The sequence below is a fragment of the Mus pahari genome, chromosome 9, assembly GCF_900095145.1.
Source record: "Mus pahari chromosome 9, PAHARI_EIJ_v1.1, whole genome shotgun sequence".
Classification (NCBI taxonomy): domain Eukaryota; kingdom Metazoa; phylum Chordata; class Mammalia; order Rodentia; family Muridae; genus Mus; species Mus pahari.
Window position 1 is genome coordinate 25,709,948 of NC_034598.1, and position 10,963 is coordinate 25,720,910.

Consider the following 10,963-nt stretch of genomic DNA (forward strand, 5'->3'; position numbering starts at 1 on the left):
TCTTGGGAGGCGGAGGGAAGAGGATCAGTTCAGGGGTTCTTTTGGCTATGTCACAAGTTTGAGGCCAGGCTGGGCTGTGAGAGAGTCCACATCTCAAAGATAAATAAGTCTTCCTGGGGACCATCTACGGCCTTACAGTTACGTGCATGCTGCCATGGTGTGCATCCCACTCCCGTTTCTTACCATTCCAGCCAGCACTTATTCTAAACAAAACCCTCCCTCCCACACCTGTGTGTCCAGACAATGGCTCACTGATGTTGTGCTGTGTGCCCACCACTTTTTACCCTCTATGCTGCTAGGTCCTGGGATCTAAATGTACCCTGTGTTTGACTGCTGTCTGCTGGGGACCCTGGTCTGGACTCTACCTTAATGCAGGAGTCCCAATGTCCCCACGCTATCAAGACAACAGTATATTGCAGTCTACTGTCGTCTACGGAGCACCCACGCTGCCTCAGTCCATTTCTCTCAATAGTAACCATGTTTAGCATTTAGTCACCATCATGTTAATTTTTAAGACACTCCTGTTAGACTCATGCCCCTCCCTGACTCCCCAGAGGACCAAAACCATTTAACTGTTGGACCAACAGCTAACGGCCAAAATTACACTCAATGGGATAAACCGTGTGAGATAAAAATTGTGATTCTGTTTTTATGATGACGGAAGAAGATATAAGGGCACAGAAATAATTTACAGAACACTCAATGCCAATCTGCACCTATCAAAGGTGTTTGGCCAAATGTCCTAATTAAGGAAATGCATACGATAACAAGGTATTGTTTTCCATTCAAATTACAAACACTAAAACTCTGTTAACGCCAAATGCCAGGGTGAATGTGTGGAGATGAACACTTCTACCACACTGCAGGGTGAAGGAGTCAGAGAGGGTGGAGCAGCTCGTCAAGGGAGGTGGATGGCAGAGGTGAGGGCCCGGAAGGGAAGAGGGATGGAGACACATCCATAGAGGAGAAGGACCACAAGACCACAAAGGGAGTGGCAGAGAAAGAGGAAGAAGGGGAGGGAAGGAGAGAGGGAGGAGGGAGCATGGACTCTGGGTTCGGGTCAGGAGAGGGTGGTAGAGCATGGCCACCGGTCGTACCTGTATTGATATTCACAGCAAAGGCGTCTTCCTGGTCAGGCACCAGGCGGTCGGTGTCATCCTTGGCCACGATGCTGATGATGTGATACTCCAGTTTGGGGTTGAGGTCGAGGTCGATAGCGGTGACATTGGCAATGATGGTGCCTGGCTCGGCGGATTCCAGCACGCTAACTGTCTGGATAGGGTTGAGGAACTCGGGGCGGGAGTCATTGATGTCGTCGATCAGGATGGTGACGATGGCTGTGCCTGACAAGGGAACAGTGCCCCGGTCGGTGGCCACCACCGTCAGCCTGTAGGACTCCTGTTCTTCTCTGTCGATGGTGGCGTTGCCAACACGGATGACTCCCGTGACTGGGTGGATGAGGAAGCGGTCCTGAGCCCCGGCTTCTATTCGGTACACCAGCTCCCCATTGAGTCCGCTGTCCTCATCTGTGGCTGTGACTTGAAGGACTGAGAATCCTATGGGAAGCAGGAACCAGGGAGCAGGTAAGCGTTTGGACCTCTTCTAGAAAGATCTACCAGGATCTTCTGTTTATCGTGTGTAGTGTATGTGTACCCATGTGTGTGTGTGTACAGATATACATGCTCATACACACAGGGGCCAGAGGAGGATGCCGGGCATCTTCTTCTATCAATTTTTGCCTTATTTCTTTGAGACAGGATCTCTCAGTGAACCTGGAGCTAGACTGGTACCCAGTAAACACCAGTGATCCTCCTGTCTCCATCCTCCCCACCCCCAGTAAATCCCATTGATCCTCCTATCTCTGTCCTCCCCACTCCTTAAGTAAACCCCAGTGATATTTATTGATTTATTATATTTATTGATTTATTATGTAAGTACACTGTAGCTGTCTTCAGACACCCCAGAAGAGGACATCAGATCTCATTACAGATGGTTGTGAGCCATCATGTGGTTGGGTTTTGAACTCAGGACCTTTGGAAGCACAGTCAGTGCTCTTAACCACTGAGCCATCTCTCCAGCCTGCAATCCCACTTGTAATACTAGCACTTGAGAGACCGAGGCAGGAGGACTACTGAGCACTCAAGAGCTACTTAGGCTTGAAGTTAGCCTAGGCTATATTTCAGGATATGCTGAGCTACAGTTTTGAGAATTTATCTCAAAGTAATGACAACAGCGATAATAAGATGTCTCCATAGGATGGTGTAGTGTTTTAAATATGCTTGGCCCAGGGAGTGAGTGGCAGTATGAGGAGATGTGGCCTTGTTGGAGTGGGTGTGACCTTGTGGGGGTGGGCTTTGAGACCCTCCCACTAGCTGCCTGGAAGTCATTCTTCTCCTGTTTGTCTTGGGAACAAGACATAGAACTCTCAGCTCCTCCAGCTCCATGACTGCCTGGATGCTGCCATGCTTCCTGCCATGATGCTAATGGACTGGACCTCTGAACCTGTAAGCCAGCCTCAATTAAACACTGTCCTTTATAAGAGTTGCCTTGGTCATGGTGTCTGTGCACAGCAATAGAAACCCTAAGACAGATGGAATGTTCTTGATCATGACAGCACACCACGGTTCTGAGAACGCCCAGTCTTCCTTCTGCTGCTCTTCCACTCCAGGCATCTGAGGCTCTGGCCCCCACCCCCCTACCTATCAGCTCCTGCTGGTGCAGCGGTAGAGTCTGGGCCTGACCCTTGTTACCTGGTGGGCAGTTCTCCAGCAGGTGGACGGTGTAAGCGGGAGGACTGAAGGTGGGCCAGTTGTCATTGTCATCCAGGATAGTGACGAACAGGTGGGCCGTGCCATTGAGTTGTCCAATGTCCTCGGCCAACAGCAGCAGCTCCAGGAACGGGGGCGAGAAGGCCTCCCGGTCGATGACGACCCCGGACCTCACAGTCACCACGCCTGGCACCCGGCGCCGCCAGCCAGGGAGATGAACAGGGAAAGGATACAGTTGGCAAACAGAACAAGAGCCGCCATGGCAGCCACAGGGAGGAAAGACACCTCGTTTCCTGCTGGTTCAGTGACCCCACATCCCAGAACACCCATGTTTGCCATGGTTGTCCCTCCGTGGTGGCCTCTGCAAGTCTCAGGGGTCTTGTCTGCTGAGAGTGACCAGGGCAGAGGACTGACCTGCTCCATGGGGGAGACATGATTCTTAGATGTCCCTGTCACCAGACTGGCCTCCTGTCCTGACCAAACTGCTATGACATGACTCCGGGGGGCTGCTGTGCTGGTTTGAGGGCAGGAACACTACTTTTTTTCTGGCTGATCACGGCGTGTTTCTGGCCAGGACACAGGACATGAAGGGAGAGGATGGGGGGTGTTTGCTTGGGCTGAGAGTCTATGCAGCAAGAGTTCCCTAAAGTTGCCTCTCCTTTTCTTCCGGAGTCCTCCAATCGACACCCCGGGGACCTAATCCAGTTACAATATGGGCTGTGGGCTATGAGCAACGGGGTTCCAGAAGAACCTGGGTCCATGCTAAGGAGGAACCCTAGAACAGTGGTTCTCAACCTTCCTAACGCTGCGACCTAACACAGTTCCCCATGGTGTGATGACCCCCCCCCAACCATAAAATTATTTTCACTGCTGCTTTATACGTGTAGTTTTACTACTGCTATAAATGATGACGTAAATATCTGATATGGCAGGATATCTGATATGGGACCCCTAAGAAAGGGTCATTCACTGCCCAAAGGGGTTGTGACCCACAGGTTGAGAACCACCGTCCCGCCACAGAATTGGCTTATGAGCTGCTGCACAGCCCTCACCTGTGCTGTTGTCGATAACAAAGAGGTCACTGTGGGCACCCAGGAGCTGATATGTGACGACGGCGTACACATCTTCGTCGGCATCCAGGGCCAGGATAGGCCCATTGAGCACGGTGAGGGGTGTCCCTGAGCCAGAGGAGAGGAGTCACCACAGGCCAGCCCGGTCCCTACCCTCCCCCCTCCCCATCTGTGTCCCCATGACCATGGCTGACGATGGATGAGAGGGGAAGGCGGGGAGGTGGGCAGGGAGGGGTGGGGAGGCCCCGGGGTGGGCCTGCGGCAGCCTTGGCAGACTGAACGCAGATGCCTGGGAGTGGCCTCAAAGCTCTGCTGGGGAGAAAACACAAGAGTGTGAGCGAGCCCCTCTGGCCTGCCTGTAGCTATGCCTGCTTCCCAGCAGCCTTTGAGGCTGGCCACTCTGCTGGAGGATCTAGGGGGCGCCCTGGCATCCCCACCATGTGTGTGTCTTGTCTGTCCATATGCATGTAGACATTGCTCTATTATTATAAGGTCTGACTGTACATGGCTATATATATATATATATATATATATATATATATATATATATATATACTCATGTATGCGTGTGGGCATCTGAGATCATGTGGTAGTGACTGCATGCACAAGGGGCACGTTCGAGTTTAGGAAGCTCTGGCTGTGCCCTTGTCTGTGTGTCTGTCTCTGTTGGTAGGCATGCTTGCCAGTGCAGGAAGTACGTCATAGGGCCGCCCACGTGCCTACATATGTCTGCGCACAGGTGTAACTCCACACATCTGCCTTGATGTGGCAGCGTAGCGGTCAGTGAATGCACTGATGAATTCACAGCAGATTTCAAAGTCAAATCCACACAGAGGTGGCCTCCACCCAGAGACAGTACTATCTGGCTTATCTCTTTCTGGGGACTCCGGGTGGGGGCAGAGAAGGGTGTGAGGACCTCCAGCAGGCATCAAAGGGAGGCGAGGTTAATTAGTGTTGTGTAGGGGCAACGGCTAGGCTGCCTGAGCGGGATCCTTGAGCCCCTCTTCTAATGGCAGGTCCCAGGAGTTCCACCCTACAAGGCTGCAGGGCAGGGAAGATGGGTTCATCTCCGTCCTGGGAACTCTTTTTACCTTGAATTCCTCTCTTGAGGTTAGAGCGGGGCTGCTTTCAGATCACCCCAGGCTGATCAATATCAGTGGCTACTCTTCTTATCTCTTCCAAACAGACCTGTGGCTTCTGTAGTAGCCCTGGCCCCCAAGCCTTGGCGCTGTACCCACCCGTGTACCCACTGGGCTCTATGTCCAGCTATGCCACCAGGCATACAGAATATCCCCGGCACCTGAGGCCCCAGTGTGTCTGCCCGGATACTAGGAGCGCCTACCAGCAGGAGAGTTCTCCATCACCTCGGCCTGGTACGTGCCCTCGGTGAAGAGGGGGTGGTTGTCGTTCTCATCAGCCAGAGAGACCAGCAGTAAGTCAAAGTCCTGTGGTGGGCAGGAGAGTGAGAAGGCTGGATGCTGTTCTACTGAAGGGGACCATGCTCAGAGATGGGGACTGAAAGCAGGGTCAGGAGGTCAAGTGCCATCTCGCTGGTGATCACTGGGTGATCTTCGCAAGATACGATGCCCAGCCTGGCCTATCTCCACCGTCCTTCATCAACCAGAATCATTTGTGTGTGTGTGTTTTTTAAAGATTTATTTATTTATTATATGCAAGTACACTGTGGCTGTCTTCAGACACTCCAGAAGAGGGTGTTAGATCTCATTACGGATGGTTGTGACCCACCATGTGGTTGCTGGGATTTGAACTCAAGACCTTCGGGAGAACAGTTGGTGCTCTTAACCACTGAGCCATCTCTCCAGCCCCCATCAAAAAGAATCTTAAGTGTTTTATGGGAGTGGTGTGTGGTGAGAGCGGTATTTAGCCACACCACTGCCTACAGATGGGGGATTTTAGGTTGGAAGGTGAGTCCCGGCTTTCAGACCTTCGTGTCTGATTGATGTTAGCCCAAGTTCACCCATGCTCTCATTCAAAGCTGTAGCTCAGACCATGCATCCTCCTGGGGCTCCTAAATACGACTCTGCAGTCCTCAGATGGGGACACAGAGGTGGTAACCTGTGCTTTAAAGCCCCAGGATGCACTCTGGGGTAGGACAGCACCGTAGAAGCCTCATCAGACAAGTACCTCATTATATTTAGGGAAATGGAAGGAAGAGGAATATTTTATCACTCTGCCAGCTGATTCTCCTGTCCCCGAGGTCCACTCGTTTACTGGCCCAACCAACTCCCTTCACCACAGCCAACACAATTGCCACCAGTGCCACAGACACTGTGGACACTGCTGATCAGCCTTCAGCACTTCTGTGAAATATATAGAAGTCACAGTAGGCGTCATGTGTGAATATGCTTGTCCTAGGGAGTGGCACTATTAGGAGGGGTGGCCTTTTTGGAGTAGGTTGTGTCACTGTGGGCGTGGGCTTAAGACCTTCACCCTAGCTGCCTGGAAGTCAGACTTCTGCTAGCAGCCTTCAGATGAAGATGTAGAACTCTCAGCCCCTCCTGCACCATGCCTGCCTGGATGCTGCCGTGCTCCCACCTTAATGATAATGGTCTGAATCTCTGAACCTGTAAGCCAGCCCCAATTAAATGCTGTCCTTTATAAGACTTGCCTTGGTCATGGTGTCTGTTCACAGCAGTAAAACCCTAACTAAGACAGTAGGGATCATATAAGAAAGGGTTCCCTGAGACGGCTGCCACCAGGACTGCTTTCTGTGTCAACAGAGAACCCTAACCCTGTTCAAGAACAACAAACTACAGCTCATTCTGATTGAAGAGATATGCAAAAATTCTCAACAAAACTCTTGGAAGCCTAAGAAAGAGGCACATCCAGGTGATCAGCATAATCAAGTTGGTTTCATTCCAGAGATGACAAGATGGTTCAATATACATTAACAAACAAGTGCAATTCATCACATAAGTGGACCCAGAGCCAGAAATCGCAGTCATTCCAACAGATACGGATTTGATCAGATCGGCATCCCTTCACAACAAAATCAAGCATCTTATCAAGAATACGAGGGCCTCACAAGGGACATAGGCGGAGGTGGGGATGGTATCTCCTTCATTGGTGTAGCCACTGATAGGTTGCTCGTGTTCCAGGACAGAGTCCAGACGGGGAAACTGAAGTATTAAGAAATCAGTGTGGCCACATGGCCACTCAGCTAGCCGGGAGCAGCTCTGGGGAAACAGGCACAGGAGCCTAGCCCAACACCAGGAGCAGTAAGAACAGACCGACTCCAACCAGAAAGGGACCGTCAGGCAGCACCCACTGCATTTCAGTAAGGAGCCTGTGTGTTTGACATTCGAAGGACACCACCGTAGCCCACCCTCCCCCTTCAGGGTCTCCAAGTGCAGGTCGGAGTCCTATGTGTGCACATACACATATGTCTGGCGTTTGGTGAAGAACAGTCATCTGGCATCCAATGGGTGTTGGCCCTGGGCCAGGCTCAGTAGTGACTCAAGGATGCAAGAGGAAAAGGAAGCTGGGAAGAAAATGGATTGGCTCAAGCACATACTGGTGGACAGGAGAACTGAGATATGAAGCCAGCACTTGCTAAAGCAGATAGATATGTGCTTCTAAGCCTGTGGCAAGCTGCCACCTGCTCACCAGGGGAAGTGTGTGTGTGTGTGTGTGTGTGTGTGTGTGTGTGTATTTGAGCACCCATTCTCACTCTTACAACTCTCTCTCACACACACTTGGCCTCCCTACCCTCTTCTCTCTCTTCCCCGCCCCTCCTCTTTCATCCCACCCACCCTCAGTCTCTTGCAGTCTTACCTTCCTGGCTATGCGTGGGTTCTCTGGGTTGTCCTTCACAGAAACAGTCAGCCTGTACTCTGGGATACGCTCTCGGTCCAGGGGCCGGTTGACAGTGACGATCCCTGTCTGGGATGTGCCTGGCTGGTTAGATGAGCAGGTACTCCCCACCCCACACACCCCCAGTTACCCATGCTCTGACCACAGTTCCCAGGTGGCTGGAAGGACCTTCCCCAAAGTACCTAGCAGATAAGGGTCAAAGGAGGGCACTGGGATCTTTCCAAGGAGATGGTAAGTCAGTGATAACCAAGTTCTGGGCAAACCCAAAAGAAGGGACCTTGGGTGTCAACAGTCTTCAGACACTACAAGAGGCCAGGAGAGAAACTCAGGTGCACTTAAGTATGGCTCAAGCCATCTTACAGTTTGAGGTTCGTGTGTGCCCAGGAGGCGGCTTGAGGGATGCGTTAAGGGAGTGGTTGGTGGATACCAGAAAAGAGCTGCTCAACAAAACCAAAAAGGGCCTACTGACTGGGACTGAGTTCCTGTACTGAGCACCGACCGTAATCCACATCAGCAGCACTGGATCAGGGCAACCGTGCTAATGAATGCGCGCATAGCCAAATGACTGGCTGACTGACCAAGCCAAAAGAAGCCAACTCAGCTGTTTTTAACTGCCTCACTCTGTTGTTTAATTAAGGCAGATAGTGCCGGGCGTGGTGGCACATGCCTTTAATCCCAGAACTCGGGAGGCAGAGGCAGGCAGATTTCTGAGTTCGAGGCCAGCCTGGCTTACAAAGTGAGTTCCAGGACAGCCAGGGCTACACAGAGAAGCCCTGTCTCGAAAAAACCAAAAATAAATAAATAAATAAATAAATAAATAAATAAATAAATAAATAAATAGCGGACTGTGCTCCCTTGCTGGCTGGAATTCCCACAACTTGTCTGGCTCTAGGAGCTGACTCATTTTCTGCAGAATTTTCATTATATTTGGTTGCTTTACTTTTTTTTTAAAGCCATGATGATGGGGATCCCCTAATCTCTCCACTGCATCTCTAGGGCTAGGATTATAGGATACAACACCGCATCCAGCTTACACTTGCTTCTTTTGATTCAGGGTTTGTAGGAGTTCCGGACTAACCATGAACTCCCAGCAATCCTCCTGCTTAGCCTGGCCAGGAGCCGGGTGTGTGCTAGTACTCATGGACTATGATTAACTTTGGAGCTGCTGCTGCTCACACTTTGGGGTCCAGTTTCTTCACGGTCACAAAGAAGTCTCTGGCCCAGTCTAGAACCCAGAGCTCCTCAATGGGCCTCCAGTAGGAAGGACTGGGAGCCCTGGGCAGATCCAACACTACCGTGGCATTGATGAAGAAGGCCCGCTCTCGGTTGCCAGCGGTGATGTTGAAGGTGAGCAGGGCATTGCAGCCGCTGTCGGCATCGCTGGCCAGGACGTGGGCGACGAAGCTGGAGACAGGGCTGTTCTCACTGATGGTGACATTCATGGGAAGATTCAGCAGCACCGGGTCATTGTCATTGATGTCCAGCACTCGGATTCCCACCAGCATCTGGGGGGGGAAGGGAGAGCCAGGGGTGGATGTGACCGGAGAGGAGGGGACAGAAACAGAGCCAAGGTAGCAAAGACACTGAGAGGGGTTGTCAAGGGAGAGGAAGATGAAGGACTAAAAGAAGTCAAGCAGCAGAAGGGGAGGGGAGCGACAGGTCTGAACCAGGGGCAGAGGTCAGAAGGAAAGACAGCCCCTTGAGCTGGTATTATGAGGCGAGTACCCTGGAGAGCCAAGATTCCCCAAGGCTAAGTTCGAGAGGCACCTCTGGTTTCTCTGGGCTAAGAGAGACCATGTTTGCAGGTGTTTGCTGTGCATCAAGGGATGCCACGGAGCTAGGCCAGACTCACCGTGGAGCTGAGTGGCGGCACTCCCCTGTCTCGGGCACAGATGGTCAGGTTGTAGAAGGCAATGGTCTCCCGATCCAGTTCGACATCCTTCCGGACCCTCAGCACACCCTCCACAGGAGAGATCACAAACTCCCCTGGAAACCACCAGAACAGGCCTGAGTTAGAGGGTCCTGCCTGCGAGCTCCCTCCTGGGGTGTCAGGAGCAGCTGAGGCATATGTCATCCGGGGCCCTTTATGGGCATAAGGGACAAGTGGCTATTCCTGACCAATCAGCTTCCCTTGTGGCCTCCAGCTGGCCAGAGGATGACGCAGGTGTGGCGGCTGTGTTAAAACGCAGGGGTGGGGACCCTTTGTGTCTATTTAGAGGCAGAGTGTCACATAGTCTAGGCTGGCCCTGTACTTCTTACCCTTAAGCCTCCATGTCCCAAGTGTTGGGATTCCAGCAATATGCCCCCCCCCATTTGTGGTCAAAAACTTACTAATAAAGATATCAGGCACTTTGGAAAGTGTCTTCTAGGCAGGTAGAAAAAAAGCTCAAGGTATCTGGGGGAACCAAAGCAACCACTGGGCCACGTCACAGCAGAGTGTCACGCAACTGTCTGCGCTGGCTGCCACCACTGACTATAACCAAAGGAAAGCGCTGTGGCCTGTCCTTTGCTGTCTGCAAATAACACCGTCAGCCGAGCACAACCAGCTGCTTGCCTCTCCTTAGAGGTTCATGTTTCCTTTTGATACGTGCTTTCTTACAGTGGTGGGACTTCCTCCCTTGGGGTAGGGACATGGCTAAGAAGCTGAAGTTCTTTGCCACGCAAGGATGAGGACCTAAGTTTGGATCCCCAGAAACCCACGTGCAGGCCAGGACATCACGTCCTCCCACCCGTAACTCCGAGCCAGAGGGCAGACACAGATGATCACCAGAACCAGCTGGCTAGCATCTCAGCGAGTCCTGGATTTAGTGAGAGACCCTGCCTCAGAGAGTAAGGTGGAAGAGGGTGAGGATGAGTCCTGAGATTAACTGCAGGCCTCTACATGTATGTACACACACACACACACACACATACACACATGAGTCCTGAGATTAACTGCAGGCCTCTACATGCATGTACACACACACACACACACATACACACACACACACACACACACACACACACACACACACGAGTCCTGAGATTAACTGCAGGCCTCTACATGCATGTACACACATACACACACACACACATACATGAATCCTGAGATTAACTGCAGGCCTCTACATGCATGTACACACACGTACACACACACACACGAGTCCTGAGATTAACTGCAGGCCTCTACATGCATGTACACACACACACACACACACACACACACACACACACACGAGTCCTGAGATTAACTGCAGGCCTCTACATGCATGTACACACACACACACACACACACACACACACGAGTCCTGA

At 51.7% G+C, this 10,963-nt stretch overlaps 1 protein-coding gene across 4 annotated transcripts in view; it reads right to left on the bottom strand.

Moving 5' to 3' along the window:
- Positions 1-10,963, bottom strand: part of Cdh23 (cadherin related 23) — a 386,464-nt gene that overhangs the window by 18,951 nt on the left and 356,550 nt on the right. For 3 of the 4 annotated variants that reach the window (XM_021205124.2, XM_021205122.2, XM_029542203.1), the window contains exons 41-47: positions 9,525-9,658; positions 8,968-9,177; positions 7,634-7,741; positions 5,181-5,283; positions 3,821-3,946; positions 2,751-2,954; positions 1,098-1,556 (exon numbers count right to left, since the gene is read on the bottom strand). In XM_021205124.2, the coding sequence (XP_021060783.1) occupies positions 1,098-1,556; positions 2,751-2,954; positions 3,821-3,946; positions 5,181-5,283; positions 7,634-7,741; positions 8,968-9,177; positions 9,525-9,658 (1,344 nt within the window). Of the gene's footprint in view, positions 1-1,097; positions 1,557-2,750; positions 2,955-3,269; positions 3,335-3,820; positions 3,947-5,180; positions 5,284-7,633; positions 7,742-8,967; positions 9,178-9,524; positions 9,659-10,963 lie in introns of those variants that run through there. The other variant, XM_029542204.1, reaches the window with a different exon arrangement.